This window comes from Petaurus breviceps, unplaced genomic scaffold (assembly GCF_028583685.1).
Source record: "Petaurus breviceps papuanus isolate PSGF00001 unplaced genomic scaffold, PetGlider_PUasm1.0 140, whole genome shotgun sequence".
Taxonomy (NCBI): domain Eukaryota; kingdom Metazoa; phylum Chordata; class Mammalia; order Diprotodontia; family Petauridae; genus Petaurus; species Petaurus breviceps.
The window spans coordinates 21,294,509-21,318,371 of record NW_027185698.1 but is presented as its reverse complement, the minus strand read 5'-3'; the positions used below and the strand labels follow the sequence as shown (position 1 = coordinate 21,318,371).

Genomic DNA, 23,863 nt, shown 5'->3' with positions numbered 1-23,863 from the left:
TCTCTCTCTCTCTCTCTCTCTCTCTCTCTCTCTCTCTCTCTCTCTCTTCTTCACAGTATTCTTAAGTTTCTATATGAGGGGAGGGGAAGGAGAGAACTAGAGAGCACAGTGACAGAGAGGTATGTACAAAATTCTAAGAGAATATGCAGGAGAAAGATCTTTTTGTTGGTGAGATCATGGAAAGTTTCATGGAAGAGGCAGCATTTAAGCTAGGCCTTGAGAGTTTTAGGAGATGGACAGATCACATGGGGCAGATTTTAGAAGGTAGAACAGGAAGGGGATCTCCAGAGAGAAGTGGAAGCAAAGATGCAAACATAAGAATGCAAAGAATTTATTTGGAAAATAGTGCAGTCATAGGACCATGGATTTGGATTTAGAACTCGAAGGGACAACAGAGGTCATCAAGTGAGTCCATCCTTCTCATTTTACAAATGGAAAAGTTGGGACCCAAAGTGGTTATATGACTTTCCCCAAACTCTCACAGAGAGTGAGTGGGGTGAGAGGAAGGATCAGAGGTCAGGTCATTCAAGTCCCATTGGGAGCTCTTTGCCAGCATCATTCTTCCTTTAGTACAGTCTGTTAGGAGCAGAGGGCATATGAAGGTGGATAAATGGAAAAGAAGGCTTGCAGGGTAACCTGGGTTCAGAGGAAAGAGCATATTGAACATCAAATAAAAGGAACAAGGCAGTGGGGCCAAGTGGAAAGAGAATTTTAGAGACCCGAGTTTTGTTGTTTGCTTTGCCACTGTCTCTTTGATCTTAGACAAATAACTTAACTTTCCTCAATCCTACTTTTCTCATCTGGAAAATGTTACAACTGGACCATATGGTTTCTAAGGACTCCTCTAGTTTCAGAGTTGGGTGATTGTGTGACTGGGGGCCAGTGGCAGAGTTTGAACTCCAAGTGTCAACAATGGGAAGCCATTGATGGTTTGGGGTAAAGGGACTGTGTGATAACAGCTGAGGTTAAGGAATAGTCCTGTGGAAGTGGTGTGTATGTGTGTGTGTGTGTGTGTGTGCTTTGTCTAGAAAGTTTGTCTATGCAAAATGAACAAGATAAACAGCCAACATAGGTCCTTCAAATAAAAATAAAACAAAACAAAACCAGACTAAGCTCCCAAGTGGTTTTACTTAGATTATTCATTTTGACTGGTTGTGGATGTTGGAGTGAAGGGGGCTGGAAACTGGGAAGTCAGTTAGGAAGTTAATCTGCATATGAGATTGAAAGCATCTGACTTGGGTAGTATATGTAGAAAGGAGATGGATGCACGTGACACTGTGGTGGGAAAATGAAGGGAACTTGAAAACCATTTTAAGAAAGGTCAAGGGAGAAGGAGGAGTCAAAGATGGCATTAATAATTTTTGACTGTATTCAGCTTTAATGTTGACTGAAAAAATGTCACACTGAATAGGCTTTTCCAATGGCAAAATATTCACAACTTTTAGGAAGTTTTATGATCAAAGGTGTATTCTAGGCATATATAAAACACATCAATTTTTACAACTCAATAATTAGCAAACTGCACTGTCATGTTCTGCTTTTGATATGTTTAATCTGATCAATAAATCAGTAGCAATTATCAATGACAATACACATTCTGCTCAATAATAGGTTTACCTCCTGTTTTCAAATTAATAATAGGCTTTCTGGGGACAAAACTTCATTGCACACATTTCATGGTGGTTGATTCTACTTCTGAAAAGGAAGTGAACTGGTCACTTTCCTGAATAGGTAATTTCCTATTAGAATTTACTTTACTCAGACATAGCCTTAGATATTTATTCAGCTGTGTGTACTTGAGAAGATCACTAACCTCTGAGCCTCAGTTTCCTCATCTGTAAAAATGAAGATAATAATAGCATCTTCCTCCCAAGGTTGTTGTGAGGATAAAACAAAATGATATTCTTAAAGAACTCTGCAAACTTTAATGCATTATATAAATGTCAGTCATCGTCTTATCATGATCACAGGTAGTGAGCCATAGCTGTAGGATTTGAACTTGCATCCTCTGCTTCCAAATTCATTTCTCTTTCAAAATAAATAAATGGAATGTTAGATATTTGGAAGAATTGTTGGTCTCATCCCACTACAAGAAACTTCAAAAAGGTACCCAAATATTTCATCGTTCTCTTACAGCTTTGTTGTACCAGATATTGTTATAAACAAACAAATCAAGCCTCTGGCTAAAAGTAGTGTGGCAGAATGAATTTGGAATCAGAGGTGGTCTCAGCTTTTCTTCTTTTAACTGTGTGCTCTTGAGCAAGTCATTGCCTTCCTTCAGTTCCTCCAGCTGGATGAGATGACTTCTGCAGTCCTTTCTCCCTCGATGATTTTATCAATCAGAAAGAAGCACTTCTGGGTCGGCTAGGTGGCACAGTGAGTAAAAGCACTGGCCCTGGAGTCAGCAGGACCTGAGTTCTGTTCCAGCCTCAGACACTTAACACACACACACACACACACACACACACACACACACACACACCTAGCTGTGTAGCCTTGGGCAAGTTACTTAACTCCAATTGCCCTCCAAAAGGCAAAATAAAATAAAATAAAAACTAGAAAGAAGCATTTCTGTGATAGAGTTTTGCACAGGGCTTTTTTCGTTATAACTCCCTCAAAACTAGCAGTTTATTTCCTTCCTGGTTAATATGCTAACCTGTTTTGACTGATTTTGTTTTTCCCTTTCTTTCTGACAAATGACTTTTCTGCCCAGTAGAGTGGATACCTAAAGGAGAATCTAAGGGAAGTCAGTCAGCCAGTCAATCAACATTTATAAGTTGCTTCCTATGTGCCAGGTGGCTGTTATGGGAGTAGTTAGGTAGTACAGGGGAAAGAATGTTGGTCCTGGAGGCAGGAAGATCTGAATTCAGATCCGGCCTCAGACACTTACTAGCTATGTGACCCAGGACAAGTCACTTAACTCCTATATGCCTCAGTTTATCTGTAAAAAATGGGGATATAGTGGAAAAGGAAATGGAAAACTATTCCAGTATCTTTGTCAAGAAAACAACATTTATGGGGTCACAGAGAGTTTGACACAACTGAATGACTGGACAACAACAACATGTTGTATAAAGCACTGTGCTAAGTGCTGGGAATACAAAAAAAGGCAAAAAACAGTTCTTCCCCCTCAAGGAGCTCCCAGTCTAACGAGAGAGACAAGAGTTAGACACTAATTAATAGGCCAAAAACGGTTTTTAAATGCTTAAGCCAACTTTAATCCTAAAGACATTTTTTTGTTGCTAGTTTCCTTGAATTTTTTGATTAACAATAATAATAGCTCATAGTTACATAGTGCTTTGCACACATTATCTCAGTTGATACCATATGTGCATAAGAGTGTATAGGCTAGTGCCATCAACTCAACCATAGCTTTAAAAAGAACTTTTAAATATTTCCAACTTATCATTATTTTAATTTCTATCCAAATCCAGAATTGTAAGAGCGATAGTTAATAGGACTTACACTAACTAGTAATTCAAGAGTAAATAGTAAAAAGTGAAAATTATTTGCAGTCACTGCCATTTCTACTTTTATGGATGAATTCTGTCCAATAGTTACTTTTAGTTTTAGCTAGAAAACGTCAATAGCCCTTCAGTGAGATCTTTAAGAAACATATGCTGAACTTTAAAGTTTTTTTTTCTAAAATTGTTCTTATTCATTTTTTTCCCTTTTTGGTAAACTTATTAGGTCTAAGTGGAATACAAAGAGCTAATGGAATTAAGATATCAATGGCTGGGGTGGCTAGGTGGCGCACTGAATAGAGCACCATTCCTGGAGTCAGGAGGATCTAAGTTCAGATCCGGCCTCAGACACAACACAAAAAAGTAGCCATGTGACCTTGGGCAAGTCACTTAACCCCAACTGCCCTCCAAAAAGCAAAAAACAAAACAAAACAAAAAGATATCAATGGTTGTAAGTTATCAGGGGAGTCAAATTTTGAATAAGGAAGTAATTTAGAATAATTTTTAGAATAATAATTTAGAATAAGGAGGTACTTTCTGATAATTAGAGCAATTTAAAATGAAATGGGTTATTCTGCAGGAGAATGAGTTCACCATAACTGGATGTATTCAAGTTATAAAAGGGATACGTGTTTCAAGATAAAGGTGGCCTTCTGAAATTTTGTAATAAATCAGAAACCCACAGCCTCTCTGTGAGGTGTGGCTTATTAAACCAAGTTAGAACTAAGGGATGAGAAGTTCCATTCATAAACTCCCTTGGACCAGAGAGAACAAGTCATGTACTGCATTGTTAGGATGAGTGTTGTCTTATAATAAGGCCACAATCTTACTAAATACGTTAGACTCCTAGATCTCAGAGTGCAGACACTTTGGTAGATACTCCCAGAGATATCCAGACCTTGGTATTTCTCCAGAAATCAACTATAAAGTTTAAAAAAAGCATCTTGGCAATGAGGTTAGCATACTGGATGATTTTCTGATAACTAATTTCATCTAGGTTATATAGGCTGGAGACATGATAAAATCATTAGACCTCCTTATTATAGAAATAATTTCTGATTTTATCAGCTTTGAACAGCCCCTATCCCTATAAACATACACAAAGACATACATATAGAGAAACATCTCTCTAAATAAACTGAGTGTACATATCAGAAAGATTTTCTGGGCAAAATTGGTAAGATAAACAGCCAACATAGGTCTTGCAAAAAGGAAAAAAAAAAAACCCCAGCAGTCCAAGTTCTCAATAGTTTTGTATGAATTTTCCATTTTGACTGGTTAGGCTAGGGGTGGGGAATCTGCAACCTCCAGTGGTGCTCTATGTCCTCAATTGCAACCCTTTGACTGAATCCAAATATGATATGATATAATACCATGTTATATTGTATTATATAATATAGAAAGGTAACAAATCTCCTTAATAAAAAGATTTGTTCTGTGAAGTTTGGATTCAGTCAAAGGGCTGCACTTGAGGACCTAGAGGGCCTCATGTGGCCTTGAGGTTGCAGGTTCCCCAACTCTGGGTTAGGCATTAAAACTTCAAGGAAAGGCCATACCTTTCCCTTGTATACCTTTCTGAAGTTTGCAAAAGGCTTTCTATATATTATCTTTGTCATAGACTTCACCACAACGCTATTTTACTCATGAAGAAATTGTAGCTCAGAGCAGTTCTGCTACTTGTCCAAATTTTCTCAGTCAGTAAATAAAAGCTGGGACTACAGACCAGGTCTTCTGTCTACAAGAGTCCTTCACTGCCTCATAAAAGTTCTTTCATTCTCTAGACCAAAAGAGATGAATTTAATCTAGAAACTGCTGGAAAATTGCATGTGTGGTTTAAAGAAAAGGTTAACCTGTCTATTCATTACATACTTGGCTGAGTTATTCAGAATCCAAATGCTATAGGGCCTCTTTGTTTAATTTTTTTATGGAAAAAAATAGACAAGATGACAGACTGCAATACATTTAAAATATTCCTAGGAGGCTTCATCCTTTAACTTGTGATAAAACTACTTTTTTTCTCCTCTGAATAATCACTTTAGATATTACTGAAAAGGCCACCAAAGTTTTATGTATAATCCAGGAGATAAAACAGAGAAATTATTTCCTACTTCTTTCTTTGGTTTGGGTCTAAACAGACTCAAGAATCCATTTAGTGTGAAGTAGATTTGTGTTTGGTCCTGTCCTAAACTAAAAAAACAAATCAGCACTTTTACTCATTTAAGATATGGTGGACTAAGACATGAGAGAAATCAGAGAGGGTCACCGAGTCTAGGGTGGCAGTTCTCTAAACAATCAATAAGAGAGGAATATCCTGGTGCCCTCCCCTCCTCAGTCTCTCTCTTCCATTATTGCAGATTTCTTTCAGTGAAGAGAAGGGAAGGATTATGATACTATGAGCAGTCCTTTGGTAGGACACAAGGTATTTCAGGACTAAAAAGGAAATTATTCATTAGCAATGAATATTCTGTAACATTTATGAGCAATGCTTAAAAAAAAAACCCAACCTAAACCAGTTTGGACTGTGATTTAAGGAGAATGAATATGTTAATTCTACTTATGTTTACCATCAGATTTTTTCCCCTCCCTGCTGTCTGCCCCCTCCCTCCCCATCCCCCAGGAGATATTTAGTCTTCGAATAACTATAATGACTGACTAGTGCTGGGCAAATAGCTACAAAATTCAAAATGTCTAGCAAGAATAGAGAAAATTTAGTGGGGATGGTTAGTTTTTCTGGTTAAATAAATATTCCACTTATAGTTACCATGTACCTGGTTACCAGTCTTTTTGTGAAGAGGATGTTCATTTTTGTCAAAATCTTCAGTAATTATTCAGTAATTACTTGACATTCACCATTCTCTACAATCTGCTGCTCCTTGCCTCCCCATCTTATCTCATATTATTGCTTACTGAATACTCTCTACTCCAGCCAAAAGACTACTCTTTGTCCAATAAATAAGTCCTCTACTTTCCTGCCTCCATGCATTTGCTCATGCTGTGCCATACATGTAAAATATTTTCCCCAATGTCTAAATGAAGAGTCACATTCTCCATGAAGCTTTCTATGATGACTTCTCTTGGCACTAATTTTCTGCCTTGAACCTCATGGTTCCTTAGATTATGGACCATATCTTATCGAAACTTCATATTTTCACCAGAAGCTAGTACAGTTCTGTATACCCAGGAGGTACTCAATACATGCTTGCACAAGCTTTAAAAAAGCTTGAGAACTCTGATCAACACTATTGTGCCAGAACTAATGCCAGAACTGTTCAATGCCAGAACTAATGATACATCGTGATGTCACCTCTTACCAGGGAGGTAATGGACTCAGGGGGCAGAATGATATCTATATTTGGACATCACTAATGAGGGAATTTGTTTCACTTGCTTATTACCTTAATGAAATATATCATGGAGAAATCACTTTATCTCTGTGTGCCTCAGTTTCTTCAACTGTTAAATGGAGATAATAATAGTACCCACCTCCCTGTGCTGTTGCGAGGATCAAACAAAATAACATGTGAAAAATGCTTTCAGAACCTTAAAATGCTACATAAATATCATTATTATTAATCTATTAAGCATAATTTACATGCCCCAGACCTGGGGGCTCCTGCCATAAATGGACAACAATTAAAAAAAGAGAGAGACTTAGAATATGATAAACTATACTATCTGATGAAAACTATTCTGAGAACAGTTGTTTTGGATGGTAGAGAAAATACCAAGGTACCTCAGGGTGATATGCATATTTGTTAATAATTGTTGCACTGTAGCTGGATGGGTGTTCTGGCAAAAAGAGCTTTGGCTGCCATCTCTTGCAGCATAAAAGACTTTGACTCTGTGTAGGTATGGTTGGTCTTACATGGAGAGAAATGGTTTAACATTTGCACGGAAGTAAAAAGAACAGCAATATTTTATCTACTAAGAGTAGTCTAAGACATTTCTTTTCTACAGGCCTACTGCTTGAGCATATGAAAGGTGGAGTACCTTGTGGTTCAGAGGAAATCATTTTTTCAAGCTTTGGTACTACAAGTGTATGTAATGCTTTGCACTTAAGGAGTATCTTTCATTTGAAACTCTCAAGAACATAAGCAACCAATTATTATCCAACCCCCTTCATTACAGAAGGAGAAGATTTTAATCTCTAATTTACAGAGAGAGAAACAGCAGTAGTGAGAGATTAAATGACTATGAAAGTCACGAGTGCTTCAGCCAAAAGCAAAATATCCGATCTCAGGGCTTTAGAGAATCATTTCCAATAAACAGAGAGTGCTATGTTCTCATTTCCTAATTGAGGCACTCATAAGTACTACCTTTTTTTTCCAAGTTGAACTTCACATCCTAAATTTTAGATAAAAGGAAGGAAAAGAAAAGAGGAGACAATATGTATCATGGAAAGAAGAGGAGTCAGGATATCTTAGTTCTTCTAATCCTGACCATTCTATTAACTAACTAGGTAATTTGGGAAAAGTCCCTTCTCTACAGGCCCAAATTCTTTCTCTGTAAAAACACCTCTAAGATCCTTTTAAATTCCAAGATTCCATTATCTGGCAAATTTGAGGACTCACTGAATCATCAAACCTATAACTTTACACTGAAGGAACATCTTTTATCTGAGCCTATAGAGAGCCAAAGCAAACCAATTAGTATTAGAATGATTTAGTCTCTGCCTTAGTCTCTTAGAGATGGCAAGGCAGTGACTTCCAAAAGTTTGTGAAAGTTTGAAGGCTGCTTTGCTGGGGTGAGAAGCCCAACAGTCACCACTACTGGCATCTAGCTTCCACCACACCAACAAACATAGACATCTGCATAATGAATGGAAAGTCTGATGATCCTCTTGGTAAGATTATGATTTGGTGATATATAGGTTTTATAAAATATAAGAAGCTCTGGAATCTACTCTGCTATGATTTAATTCTTCCCTCTGGGATTCTTGCAGCTTTGACGCCTGCTTTTCAATAACTGCTTCTGTCACCAGCATACCCTCTTTGTCAGAGAATAGCTAGAAGGGCAGTTTGTAATAAATAATGAATAGAGGGTTGGTCTTGGCATCAGGATGACCTCAGTACAGATCACCCCTTTGGCATTTACTAGCCTTATGTCAATAGGTAATCACTCAAGGCTTGTAAGCCTTGGTTTCTTTGTCTATAAAATGGGGGTAATAACTCGTACTTCATGGGGTTGATGTGAGGTAGAAATAAAAGAAATGCAGGCAAAATGTCTTAAAAACCACAAACGGGTTATAGCATGTCAACAGTTATTAAAAAGGAAAAAAATATTATAATGAAATACATTTGAGATTTTTCTCCTAATACAGAAAAGAGCAAGAAAAAAAATCAAAGGAAGAACTTCAGTGAAAAAGTACTCTGCTCCCAAAGCATATCTTGTAAGAGACAATTTGGTTCATTTGTGGCAATCTCTAGAACCTCTTCCCTGTGAACTGGTAGGATAGCTGATCAATTTTTGAGTCAAGCCACAAGCAAAACAATAGCTACTATAATACTATTAAATACATATTAATACATAATACATATTAAAACAACAGGGCTCTCACGACGCTAAGAAAGTCTTCCTTGACTCATCACGTTGACAAGGAGGTGAACCTGGGTTTCCAAAGATAAGGTCAGCAGAATCTAGTTTCTGCCATGTAAGACCAAGTAGGCAAGGATTTGGAGTAGAGACCCAGTGATGGCCTATCATCTGAGGATCAGCATGGCAGGTTGACCAACAGATGGTGGATTTATTATTGTTGTTGCTGTTTTTGTTGCCAAAGCATCTTATGACAGCAGTTATTAAGGCACAAGGTCTGGCAAATCATCCAACGCTGGTAAAATCACAGATCTAGAAGCACTGAGGCCAGAAGGAAGGCCGGCCACAGGTCATGCAATGGATCCTTGCAGACCATCTCAGGGGTTATCAGACTACTTGGAGAAATAATGCATTAAAGGGCAACATGGGCCTGAAAGAAGACAAAGACATGGCTGCCATATGGTAGGTGGTAGAATGATTTTTATGAGGCAGTGGTTGTCAGCATGTTCCGTTCTCTTGTGACAAAATGCTGCTTGGATCATCCCAATAATAAAACTCTCCATGTTTTCATGGCACTTTTAACTTTTCAAAATGCTTTCACATCCATTATCTCATTCAACCCTTGGAACAACGCTAAGGGGAAGGTATAATGAATTATTTGATCCTCTTTTAATGGGTGAAGAAACTGAGACTAAGGATTCTTGGGCCACTTTGGATCATCAGTTCTCACCAGCTATTTCTTTTCAAGGGTCCTTTTTCCTGTGGTCAGAAGAAAAACTCATTTAGTTTGTAAGTATGTATATGTTTATGTATATGCCCTTGGAGGGAGTGTTTGGAAGGGAATGGAGGGATAGGGTCAACTTCCCTTCTGTCTCCTCTTTTCCCTGCTAGTTACCTCGGACTCATTCACACCCTATGCCGGTGATCAGGAGCTGGCAGAGAGTGATTCTGGAGGCTAATAACAGCTGTTGTTTTCAGAGGAAATGGGTTACTTTAAGGCATTGTCATATGAAGGGAGCAAAGTCTTAAGACATTGATGAATTATTTGTTTTTTCCTTTTAATCAAAATATGTAGGAAAACTTTCAGAAGTTTCATAAAAATGAATAGTTAATCTGTTTCCAGGGAAATGATTTTGTTCTTAAGTATTTCCCTTGATGTTCAGAAAAATCAAGAAAGGTTGGTCTATTTTCTTAGGTGGCAATCTGGCCAACAACTGTTAGCACAAATCTACTAGTAATGACCTATTTTTTTTTAAAAAAGATTCATTGTTACTCTATCCTTTAATAATTCTGTGAATGCATTTATTACAGATGCATATTTTGAAGAGAAGACAACAAACTAAAATTTTAAAAGCCATTCCTGTTAGATTTTATCACAAATAAACCTTTTATATTTTTGGAGAAATCTAATCCCTTCTATTAAAGAAGTATAGACAATGTGGTTTAGCAATGTTTTCACAACAGAAAGAAAATTATTAACTTGATAAAGGAGGGTAGTAAGGAAATAGTATCAAAAAAAGAAAAAAAGGGAAGAAAGGAAAAAGGCAGAGGGAAGGAATAAATGGGAATGAAGGAAACAGAAAATAGGAGACAGAAAGAAGGAGAAAGGTGGTATTGGAAGAAAGCAAAGAGGAAAGGTTTGCAATATACTTTAGGAAGAGAAGGTAAGGAAGGAAAGAGCAGGAGAGAAGGAGAATGAAAGAAGGGAGGGGAGGAAGGAAGAGATAGAAAAAAGAAGGCAAGAAAAAAATATTTAATACCTATGTAGCTCTAAGGTTTGCAAAGCACCTTTTTTTTTTTAAGCAATCAGGGTTAAGTAACTTGCTCAAGGTTACACAGCCAGTTATTTCTGGATGTGGTGCTAAGTATCTGAGCCTGGATTTGATCCCCAGGTCATCCCGACACAGGTGCTCTTACTCGCTGAGCCACCTGGCCACCCCGATGCAAAGCACTTTTTGGAAGGAAGGAGAAGGAAGGAGGGAAAGAAGAAAGGAGAGGGAAAAAAAGGAGGAAAGCAAAAAAAGGAAGAAAGGAAAGAATGAAAGAAAGAAGGAAAGGAAGGAAGGAAGAAAGGAAAGAAAAGAGAAAGGAACCACAAGCAATTCCTTGTGAAGTGCCTCTTGTACAAGGCTTGCTGCAGAGACTCTGGCTCAAAAGGTTAATGATTGCTGTAATCACTGTTTCAATTTGCAACAAATGAAATGAAAGGAAGCCAGACCCCAAACTGAGAGAGGTCCTGCTGTGAAGGCGATAGAATGACAACACAGTGGCAGTCTAAAAAATTGGGAAGTTTGGATCTCCCAGTAAATTCTTTCCCTTGTGGACATTTTCAATTTTATTTCTAGGAATGATATATATTTTTACAAGTTAACTTATTATAAGATCTTGAAATTGAATAGAAGATGCTAAGTTTCAAATGAATAAAATATCAATTTCCCTCCCTGATTATCCTTCTGTTCATGTTTACCTTTTGCCAAGACTTGGTATTTTATATATTTTTGTCTTTCCCACTCCTGCTGCTTTGTGCTTTTCTGCTGCTGGAGGTTGATGAAGCTGTGGGTCTTTGAGTATTCTAAGTAGTCCTGTCTGGGCAAGCAACATTTCTTGTAATGGGAATAATCTAAACTGCTCCAAGCTAGCTTTCTTTAAAATATATCTCTTTGTCTCAGTTCCCTTATCTGATACTCCATCCACCAAAATGGATTTGGGCAGCTGGTATTTATATAGCTGTTTGCAGGTAAAAACAAACAGACAAAACCTCCCCTCAGTCTTTTGGAATTAAGACCTTTTAAAAGATTATAAAACTAAGCCTCAGAGAGCAGAGGTGACTAGTCCCCAGTCAGGCATCTAAGAAGCTGTAGAACTATGCCTCAAACCCAATTCTTTTGGTGTCAAGGCTACTGTTTTTTCCATTACACCATAGTTGCCTTTGCAAATGTATACTATTTTGTGACAGGATAGAAAGGGTACATCTGACTTAAAGTTAGAAGATCAGGGTTCAGGTCCCAACACTTTCACTTATAAATAACCTTGATTATGTTCTTTAACCTCTCTTTGAGTTAGTTTCTTCATCTGACAAACAACAGTCAGTCAATAAGCATGTATTAAGTACCTTCTTTCTATTGCCACTGTGCTAAGCATGGAAGGTAAGACAGTCTTTGGTCTCAAGGAGTTCAGAGTCCAATGGAGGAGACAACATGTAAACAACTACATACAACCACATACAGGATAAATTGGAGGTAATTAGCAGAGAGAAGACGCTGGCACTAAGGAGGATCAGGAAACGTTTGCAGAAGGTGTAATTTTAGCTGAGAGCTGCAGGAAGCCAGAAGGTAGATATAAGGAATGAGAGAATTACAGGCAGAGGGGACTGCAAGTGAAAATGCTGGGAGCTAGAGTGTCCTGTTTGATGAATAACAATGAAGCTGCCTTTACTTAGATCACAGGAATTGTGGGGGAGAGGTGGGGAGGTATAAGGATGGAGGACTTTTGCTATTGCTTCTAGGATCAAATATAAATAAATAATACATAAAATAAAATAATAATTTTTAATAAATATAAAATAAGATAATAAAATAAAACCAAAGGATGTTATTTTTGATCCTGGAAGCAATAGGGAATCACAGGAATTGATTGAAAGGGAGAGTGACATGGTGAAACTTAACCTTTACAAAGATCACTTTGGCTGCTGAGTGGAGCTTGGACTGGAGTGGGCAGAGACTGGTGCAGGGAGACCAACCCAGCAGGTTATTGTAATAGTCAGGGCCTATACCATGGTGGTGGCAGTATCAGAGGAGAGAAAGGGGCATATGTAAGAGATGTCACAAAGGGGGAAACTATGGGAGTTAGCAATGGTTGGGCAGGGGCTGGTGGTGAGAGAGTGATGATACCTAGCCTAGCTTGTGAGACTGAGGGATTGGAAAAATAGAAGTAAGCAGTAGGGAAGTTAGGAAAAGATGAAGGTTTGGAGGAGAGAAGATAATGATTTCAGTTTTAGACAATGAGTTTAAGATATCTATGGGCTGTTCAGTTCAAAATGTCCAATAGGAAGTTGGAGATGTGAGGCTAGAGGTCAGGAGAGATGTCAGGGCTGGATGAAGAATTATCTGCATAGAGATGAGAGTTTGAAACTCTGGGAGCTGATGAGATCACCAAGTGAAAAAGCATATATAGAAGAAGAGATTGAGAGTACTGAACTATATAAAATGCAGAGACATATTAACCCATCTTCACTTATATGTGAAGGTGTATTAGAGACAGTGACATGCTCACTGCTTGGCACATAGTAAGTACTTAGCAAAGACTGACTGACTGAGTGACCAGCAGTTTTAGAGTTAGAAAGACAGAATCGAATCTTGCTGTTGAAACTTACTGGCTACGTGATGTTGGGCAAGTCATTGAACCTCTCAGAACTTTGAGCAATTCCCGAGCATTTATCTACCATGTCGTAGACAGTCAAAATCTACACTGCTTGAAGTAATTCTCCATGACGACAGAACCCTTTGTGGACAAATGTGTATATGTGTATCTGTATGTATATATGCATATACACATGTATGTGTGTACACACACATATATAATTATACACAGGCATACACATATTATATAAACTTCAATGGATCCATGATGTCATCAATGTGAGGAATATTTCCATGTACATAATTACCCATCTGTGCTGGCCTATCGTGTTTGAAGGCAGCTAGGTAGTGCACCAGATAGAAGTGCAAGCCTTAGGGAGGCTAGGTGGCGCAGTGAGTAAAGTGCGGGCCCTGGTGTCAGGAGGACCTGAGTTCAGTTCCGGTCTTAGACACAACACACACACACACACACACACACACACACACATGAAGTAGCCATGTAACCTTGGGCAAGTTACTTAACCCCAATTGCCCTCCAAAAAGGCAAAAAAAAAGTGCAAGCCTGGCATCAGGAACACTTGAGTTCAAATCCAGCCTCAGACACTTATCAGCTACATGACCCTGAGTAAGTCACTTAACCCTGTTTGCCTCAGTTTCTGCATCTGTAAAATGAGCTGGGGAAGGAAATCACAAACTGCTCTAATATCTTTGCCAAGAAAACCACAAATGGGGGTCACAAAGAATCAGATTTGACTGAAACAACTCAACAACAACAAAAACCAAAACCCTGCCTGAATCTAATAATAGTAACTAACATTTATGTAGCAATTTAAAATTTGCCAAATGCTTAAATATCATCTCATTTATTTTTATTTTGCAGATGAGGAAAATTGTGCCTGAGAGAAATGAAGTGATTTACCCAGTATAGTTAGTTAGTGTCTTAGGAGGGATTGAATTAAAGGCATCTTCACTTCAAATCCAGGGTTATATCTACATTTCACCACTGACCTGCCTTTAATTGATAACCTCCCAGAAATCTTCCATAAGGAGTTCACTCCATATTCTGGGTGAATACCCCATACTTTCCTGATATTGCATGGATACCAATGGAATATGTGTATATATAACATTTTTCTGTTTAGTAAGATAATGCAACTGACCCAACATCAGTTAAACCTCTAGTCTGGGCTTTTTTAGAGTAAGAAAGATGATTTCATCTTTCAAAATTGATTGCAGAGCCTCTGAGGGCAGAGACCATCTCCTAACATAGATCTAGGCACATAACTGATTGTGTGGTAATCAAAAACAAACAAACAAATAAACAAAAATCCCAACAAAACCCTTTGCATTTTTTGGTCTAGCCTCTGTTGCAGACAAGTACTTCTGCTTTAGACACATCTCTTTTTTTTCTGCACTTTTCTGGAAATGTCCATGTTTGAAACTTCAAAAATAGAAAAATCACTGCATTTCCCATTCCTTCTGCCACCTTCTAACTCATTGTTTCTCCTTTCCTCAGTTACTTTCTTTTCAGCTGCTTTGAACAGAAAATGTGAGGCCATACAGAACAAAAGCAATTACATGGGGAATTCTGTCTCTGAGCTCAGTGACATTAACATTGCGGTCTAATGAACCAAAAAATCTGTATGTCTGCACACATATTTCGTACCAACCCTTTCTAAAGTGATGAAACATACTCTTCAATTCTTTTCCCCCCTAAAGACTAGGGCTGCCAAATAATCACCAATAATGGACTGCATATGATGATGATGTTTTGAGATGGTCAAAATAGCTCCCAGAAAAATTAGATAGGAATATCATGAGTACAGACATTGAGCCACTAGATAATGTTTGATAATGATCAGCATTACCAAGCTCACCATAGAGTGAAATTCAACTGTACAATGGATATTATCCCTACTTGGCAACAGAGAATTTCATTCTACCCCATTAATCTGGCCCCCAATTTGATGCAATTCACTTTCAGCTTTTATTTCTCATTTTTGACTCCACACGTCTTAGGGATTTGTCCTGGATTTGGCAGGTCAGAACCAAAACACTCACATTCTTGAATCCTCGGTAAAGGATCTGAAGTTCCTTCTTGGTGAATTTGCTCTGGGCTTCCAGCAGCTCAAGAGCTTCTGGCCGGTGCCGCACGGTGGCCATTTCCATTTCATCTTCGACACTGTCTGTGGAAGGAAACCAGAAGGGGGGTCACCAAAAAATTTTGGGGGGTGTAAATACTCATCTCATGATCAGAATAGAACCAAGATCAAACTTGAAACTGATTGAAACTCTGGGTACACATCAACTTCTTAAGCAAGCAAACAGTCTTTCACTGGCAAGAAATTTATTTCTTCAATTTGTAGAACTGGGGGTCCTAAAACAGGCCCAATTTTACTCAGCATTTCCTTTATTTGTTCTAGAAGCTGAAACACTAAGTGACACAGGGTAAAGAAGGTTGACTTCAGAGTAAGGAAGATGTCAAACAACCATAAGTCTGGTTCAAGTCCTGTCTCTGACATCTACTGCCATAAGGAGTTCACTCCATATTCTGGGTGAATACCCAGGTAATCTCTTGAAGTCCTAGGAAGCTACCTAAGATTTTAAGTTGCAGACCTATTTCCATGCTGACATCTAGACACTTGACCATTAAGGTTAATTCTCAACTTCAGCACTTGATGGAAGCATATGCATCTGGTCACAGATTTTTAGAACTGGAAAGAAATTTAAAACATTATCTTACAGATAAGGAAACTGGAACATAGGAAATTTAAAGACTTGCCTCAAGTTTAATCTTAGAATTCAGGTCTGCTAACTCTGAGACCAATGATCTCTTTTACTATTCCATGTTCCTTCATACTTTCTATTTTATAGTTCTAAGAGTTTAAAAAAGAAAGCAATGACAAGAATACTATCATGCTGGAGTCTGTTTCTCTAATGTATGAAAATGGAGAAATCATTAAATGAAAAGATAAAAATTATCTGATTAAAAAATATTTGTTGGAGGGAAGGATAGAGGGAAGAAGAGTCAGTGGCAGAGAGATAGTGGGATATGAGAAAGAGATGAAAGGAAATAAATGTCAATAATGGAATTTTAGATAGAGGGTGATAATGGGAAAGAAAAAAGCTAGGCATTAGTTGGCAGGCTGGAGTGAAGAATTGACTGGTAAAGTCAATCTAGGGACAAGCTTAGGTGTTTGAGAAGCTTTACAATCTCAAAATGTTTTCTTCTCTTTTTTATCTGCTCAGCTTAATTTCCTAATGGCTAAACATTCTAGTGGACATATTTTCTATGACACAGAATAAAGGCAAGATGGTGGCTGATATTTCTTCAGAATTATATTGCTCAAAAGTAAATGGGACATAGAGAGAAGAGCACTTAGAATGGGCAAAACTAGGTTAAAATGCCACTCACTATCCATGTGTTCTTGGGCAAATCACTTGCTTTCTTTGGGCCATGGTTTGCTCATGTTTAAAATAAGGTGATTAGATTGACAGGATCTCTATGGACCTTCAAGATCTAACTTGTGTCATCCTGTCATGTTCGGATCCTGAAACACTTAATCTCTTTCTTTCAGAGTTTCTCAGAGATTCAGCAAATGAGGATAAAATGACTTGGATTCCCTGCCTCACAGGGCTGTTATGAGGATCAAGTAAGGTAATAAATGCAAAGCCCCCTATAATTGTAAAGTGCTATACAAAAGCAAGTTATTATTATAATACCTCTGTTGAAGGTCCCATTCCTACAAAGTCACCTTGGGCCTTAGCTATCCTCATAGGGGAAGAACAACACAGAATTTTAAATCTGATTTTCTAAAATGTCTTTAAATCACAGAGTGACCTCTCCTAGACCCATGTAAGTACCCTTACACTAGGGGAAAACAAATCAACAAATTGACTTCCTCATCTCAGTATAACATGGAAACCGAGCCAAATAACAAGTAAATATAGTTTCTTCATGGAGGAGAGCCAGACTTTGCCGACACATTGTCTGCATGACAAAAGGCTTAGTGCCCAGACTGCCTTGAGGGTAAGTATAATTGGGGAGAATTGCATGATAGCCCAATCATCACTGGCAATATTTAAACAGAACTAAACTTGAGGCATTTTCTTCCCTGAGGTTGTGTCTTCTCCTGGCTCACCACAATGTGCTGCTGTAATGATTTTTGCCTGATAAAGGATTTTTTTCCATTTCTGGAGAATGATAGTACCTAATAGTATACATGAAATCGCCAAAATTAAACTAACACCAGTCCCATCACTAAAATTCCTCTCTGATTCCCCAATAAAAACTCTGCTGGAAAGCTACTATGTATCCAACTGGGGCTACTTATCTTTATATAGTGAACTTTCCATTAACCACTATATTGAAATGTATATTTTGGGAATTATCTTCACTAGCTTTTCCATGGCAAATGGTATTGCTTCTTAACCTTTTGGTTAAAGTCAAGTGTCATGAATGTTATTTTTCAAAATTAGCATTTAATTTTTTTCATTTAACAAAAATCTATCTCCCCATTAAAAATAAAGAAAAAGAAAACAAAATCTTTTGAGCAATTTTACATAGCCAAGCAAAACAAATTTCCATATTGTGCTATAAATACTTTATACCTTTTCTCATCTCTCTCAACTTCACTAACTCTAAACTGAGGCTCCGCCTTCTTGTACCAGTTACTAGATAATGCTTTTTTAAGTAACTGAATTAGTTTCTTACCCACCCCTCCTTGATTGGGTGGGTCAGTCTGATAGTCAGATTTTGGAGAAAGATAAAGGAATTGACAGCCAAACCTTAAGATGGCAGTCTATAAATCTATGAGATGTGCTTATGACAGTAAAACCCCACACAGTAGGCACTTCATAAATGTTGGAAGGAGAGGAGGAAGGGAAGGAGGGAGGGAAGGAAGGAAGGAGGGAATGAGGAGGGAAGGATGGAAAAAGGAAGAGGGAAGGGAAGGAAGGACAGAAGGAAGGGAGGGAAAGAGAGAAGGGAGGGAAGGAAAGGAAAGGAGAGAAGGGCATAGTTGGTTGTTGGAATGAACAGAGAGTACAGAGGAATGAATCTGGGAAGTCTTCTGGCTCTGAGAATCTTTATAGCCTACTTTCATTTTTTTCTTTTAGTTTGATGTGTCATTAATTTCCCAAATATCAGACATCTGCATTCAAGTGAGTTAAGTCACTTCTCCTTTCCTTTAGCTTTGATATTTCAGAACTGACAGGGCTTTGTGAATGACTTACCTTACTTTACCCATTTTGCTTCCCCCCTTCCTCTCCTCAAATTTAAAACAAATGCAATACCCTATGTTGTAGTAGTAGTAATAGTAGTAGTAGTAGTGCAGCAAGTTACAAATCAAATAAACACACACACACACACACATATATATATATAGTTAAACTCTCTCCCACCTCCACAGCCACAGACTCCTTCCAAAAGGCTAGCTATTGTTCACTGGAAAACTAGATTATAATCCTTCAAGGGTTTCCTTATAGAGTACAGCAGGTCCCAGACAATAAATATTGAGAAAATAGAATTCTAGAACTGAAAGTATTAGAAAACAATTTGTCCAAACCCCTTGTCTCACAGTTGAAGTGACTTGCCTAAAGCCACCCAGCTTGTTAATGGCATAGCTAGACCCAAACATCAATCTTCTGATGCCTCCTAGCCCAGTGTACCTTCAGTAAAATTTTACCTCATGGTGGTGATTCAAACGACAGATTTGATTTCTGAGATAAACTGAAATTTCAGCATTTTAATCTATCAGCTCTCTGACATAATTCCTTTTCTTTGGATACGTAGGTGATTTTTCCCCCCTTTTTCCCTTGGGTATAAAGCTACTACATAAAGTCATTTTCTCATGTCACTGTAAAACTGCATGTTAGAAATGGAAATTAAACTGCCTGGAGAACTAGGGGATTGAATTTTATAAATGAGTGTATTTATTTTAAATCACAATGCTTTAAAGAATGCAGCAGAATTTCATTGCAACAGGGCTATAACAAAGAGGTCAAGTCATGTCCTCCACAGTATTACTCTTCTTTCAACTTCGTATAAAGGGTTTGGGCAAGTTACATCACAGGTCTGAGCACTATGTAGCCAACACAGGACCTCTCCTATAATCATAAAAGCTTTTGAAGAGTAACTACTCTGAATGCCTCATTAGCAATAATGGGCATCAGTTGGACAGGCCAGATTCTTAATGCAGGTTGTCCCTTCTTTGAAAAAAACGCATTAATTTTGCATTACAAAGAGATCACTTAATGTCAAAACATTTAGTCTCATTGAATTTAAATTGATTTACTGCACTGAAAAACTGAGCCAATTTGATTTATATTATTTGTTTACATCTGGTGACTCTCCTTAAAAGCTATTTTTTCCAAAACTTTCCCATATAATATTCAAACTTATAGGTCTTGCATTCTCTAGTTTTCCATTTCTGGTCTAACTTCCTTTTTTGTTTTTTATGTTCTCTTTTGAGATCTTATCAGTAGGGTTCACTGAAAAGTTGTTCAAAGTAGTTTGAACAGTGGCCATAAGTCCAAATCTTACTTTAGTCACTAGTTGTATGACCCTGGGCAAGTCACTTAATGATGTTTACCTCAGATCCTCCTCTGTAAAATATGAGGTGGAGAAGGAAATGGCAAACTACTCCAGTATCTTTGCTAAGAAAACCCCGAAATGTGGTCACAAAGAGTCAGACATGACTGGAAAATGACTCAGCAACAATTATAACTGGTAGAACCTATGAAAAGAAAGTGTTACAGATGGCTTAGAGACTTTGGTGTTAAAGGAGGCAGTATGATGCTTTAAAAATAGGACATCACTGGGCATTAGAAGATCTGAAGTCTAATCTCATGGTCTACTAGTTGTGTGGTCTTGGGAGAGACACAGGACTCTGTACCTCAATGCCCTCATTTATAACTTGGGGATAGCAGTAGTCAAGCTATCTCATGGGGTTGTTGTGAAGACCAAATGAAATAATAAATGATGAGTCCTTTGGAAAGTTTAAGCAGATATTGAAATGTCTAGTGTGTATACAGACCCTCTAGAAGCCCCTGGGAAGATACATGGAGAGGTTGAAGGAAGCACACAAGTGTAGAATGTAAATCCCTTTCCTTTTCCCTTTCCCTTTCCTTCTTTCTTTTTCTGTTGCCTTAGTACCTAGCACAACTTTGTGCACTTAGCAGGTGCTTAATAAATATTTGTTGTGTTGGTGGACTGGAGCTGAGTCTTGGGTTCTTGTCTTGCCTCTATTATGAAATTATTTAAATTTTCTGTACCTCTGCTTCTTCATCTAAGTGGGACCAGTGAGATATGGTCTATCCCATAGGGTTATTGCAAGGTTGTGACATACTGTGTATGGGAAAGCTTAAAGAGGAAGAATGAAATATTAGACAAATTGAACGTCATCATCTTCATCATTATTGCTATTATTATTATGAGATATGGGGAAGGGATTCTGTCAGTAACCTTTCAGGATCTGGTGGGTAAGTGGATCTCTGAGACCTGGGGTCCTTCTAGACCAAGAAATTTGACCTAAGTGGTGCCCTCTTCTTCTTATAGTCCCCAAATGCTTATCATAAAACACATTGGTTTCCAAAGAAGTTGAGAAGAGAGTAAGTAGCTGAGCCTTAAATCTGGCCCTGTAAATAATTTCTTTATAGACTTCAACGTCTTTAATTAAAAAAAAAAAATCTCACCTTTGGACCTAAGATCTCTCCTCATGATTCCTCCCCCACACAGCCACTCACCCATCCACCCACCCTGGGTTGCTATCTTTAGTTGCACAAGGTGGGTAGGTGAATAATTAATTCCACATTGAATGTGTATAACTCACAGAAATAAAATAATTCTAATGATTCCAAGAGAGTCTCCAACTTATGGCCCCTAAAACGTTGCATCTATTTCCATGGCCCTAAACATGTTACAATGTTTACAGTGGGGAGTATGTATAAATAGGGTTATGTGACATATGCCATACATACACACAATATATACGCGTGTGCACACACATGCAATACATACACATATGTATACTTATCTTCTCCAATAGAATGTTAGATCAGTGAGGGCAGGACTGTGCTATTTTTATCCAAGTATATACATACATGTATAACATATAATATTTTGTTATAATTATGCACATATACACATAAATATACAGAATGCATATTTGAAGAAGGCTTTAGAAGTAACGAATCTCTTCCTGACAATTCAATTTAGTAAGCATTTTTAAAATGTCTATGATGTGTCACTATCCTAGGCTCTGGGGATAAAAAGACAAAAATGGAACAGTTCCTGCCCTCATGGAGCTTATATTCTTTTGCAGGAGATACATGTGCTCAAATAAGTGAATACAAAGGAATATGAGACAGTTTCAGGAGGCAAAGAGTGCTAATAACTGGGAGAATCAGGGAAGTGCTTATCTAGAAGGTGGCTATGCTTAATAAATGCTTATTCACTATCAAAGCTGGGACTTGAACATATATCTTGCTGACTTGCTGCCTACTACATCATGTCATCTCAGAATTTTATAATATATTATAATATTTTATATCTATATAACAGTGAAGATAGAATGCACTAGAATATTCAATTCTACCATCATTATTGGTACATTACTGTTACTGTAGATACCACTGATATAATTTACAGTCTAGGGGAACATAAATTGCTTTGCAATTTTCTTTGTTCAATTTAATCACCTCTAAAGGGCAATGCCTTAGGAATGGGATATGTTGTTGTTTAGTCTTTTTCAGTTGTGTCCAACTCTTCATGTCCTCATTTGGGATTTTCTTAGCAAGGATACTCAGTGGTTTTGCCATTTCCTTCTCCGTAGGAATAAGCTACTGAACCTTTTCTTCATAGCACCTTTGAATGGATTTACATGGACTTATTTATGTACAGAAGTAACTTATTCACATAATTTCAGGCTTCAAATCATAATAACTTTATTGGAATTCAGGTTATCAGCTCTAACCATGTTACTTCTGCAGGGATTCGATGGCCCCAAGTAGTCTGGGTTTTAATTTACCATTTATCATCCAGGCAAAACATTGAAAAATATAGCTGAAAAGGGCTACAGAAAAAGCAGTCAAAACGATTAGGGGGAAAGGCAAAACTTGCATATTAGAATCTATATTTTTATTAGATTGGGTGACCTCTCAGACCCCATCTAGCTCTCTATGATATCTGCTAAAAGAAAATAGAAAAAGGCTCTCTCTCTCTCTCTCTCTCTCTCTCTCTCTCTCTCTCTCTCTCTCTCTCTCTCTCTCTCTCTCTCTTTCTCTCTCTTTGTATTGAAAATACATTTTCTTTGTATGTACTTTTCTGTAGTCCTTTTAAGTTATATTTTAGATGGTCTATCTACATATGTGTGTGTATATATTTAGGTATCTATATGTGTGTGTGCGCATAGTAAGAGAAATGAATAGGCAGATAGACAAAGCAGGAGACAGTCAATACACAGCACAGTGTAAGGTGGCCTAGAAATTATGATCATCTGGGTTCAAGTCCTCCCTGACACATACAGGCTACGAAGCAATGGATAAGTCACATATGCTTTCAGTACCCCTACTCCAGGGCTTCTTAATTTTTGTATGTTTATGTGTGTGTCAAGGACCCCCCCCTTTTTTTTTTAAAGCAATTGGGGTTAATAAATTTCTTTCAGGTTTATATGGCGATTTTTTTTTTTTTTTATGTTTGTGTGTGGATACCTAAGGCCGGCACTGATCCCGGGTCCTCCCGACTCCAGGGCTGGCGCTCTTACTCACTGGTCAAGGACCTTTTTGCTAATTTAATGAAACCTATGGACCCTTTCTCAGGAAAAAGCTTTTTAAAATTTATTTTTAAGGGATATGAGAAATTTCACTTAAATGTTAGTAAGATGTATTTTTTTTTTAATCCAAGTTCAGGGATACTCTACAATCTATAGAGTTCAGGTTAAGAACTCTTGTCATGGGCAAGATTTCTAAGACTGTAAGTTGCCAACCACTTGCCTATCTACAGTGGTAGTAGGAGTTACTTCAATTGAATTTCCAATAAAGTCAGGTTCAGATCAAATATTAGTAATATACATATGTACATACATACATATATACACACATACACATATATAAATATATGTGTATCTATATCTATCTATATAGAGACTTAAAAGGCAGTATTGCAAAGTGAATTTGGTGTTTGGTATCAGGAAGACTTAGTGCCATATACATCTCTGACCCTTGCTAACTTTGAGGCCTGGGCAGGTCACCAACTCTACATGTTTCAAGCAACTCCCTAGGACTTATCCTTTAAATCAGAGAGAGATTTAAATCTGTTGTAATGGAGGCAATTACCAAACTCAGAGGTCCCCAAGGTGTTTGGGGGTAGTTTACAAAGTTATGGCAGATTATTACAAAGTCAGGAAAGGCAAATTCTGAAAGGTGATATGATATGATCAAGACCTGAGGATTCCAAGTTCAGCATCATTTCCACTATACTTTACTGTCTTCCTTATCAAAAGGAGGGAA

At 37.7% G+C, this 23,863-nt stretch overlaps 1 protein-coding gene across 2 annotated transcripts in view; it reads right to left on the bottom strand.

Moving 5' to 3' along the window:
- KCNIP4 (potassium voltage-gated channel interacting protein 4) overlaps positions 1-23,863 on the bottom strand; it is a 482,165-nt gene that overhangs the window by 104,173 nt on the left and 354,129 nt on the right. The window contains exon 2 of one of the 2 annotated variants that reach the window (XM_069069109.1): positions 15,416-15,540. In XM_069069109.1, coding sequence (XP_068925210.1) covers positions 15,416-15,523 — 108 coding nt within the window. In that variant the 5' untranslated portion in view covers positions 15,524-15,540. The remainder of the gene's footprint in view (positions 1-15,415; positions 15,541-23,863) is intronic. The other variant, XM_069069119.1, reaches the window with a different exon arrangement.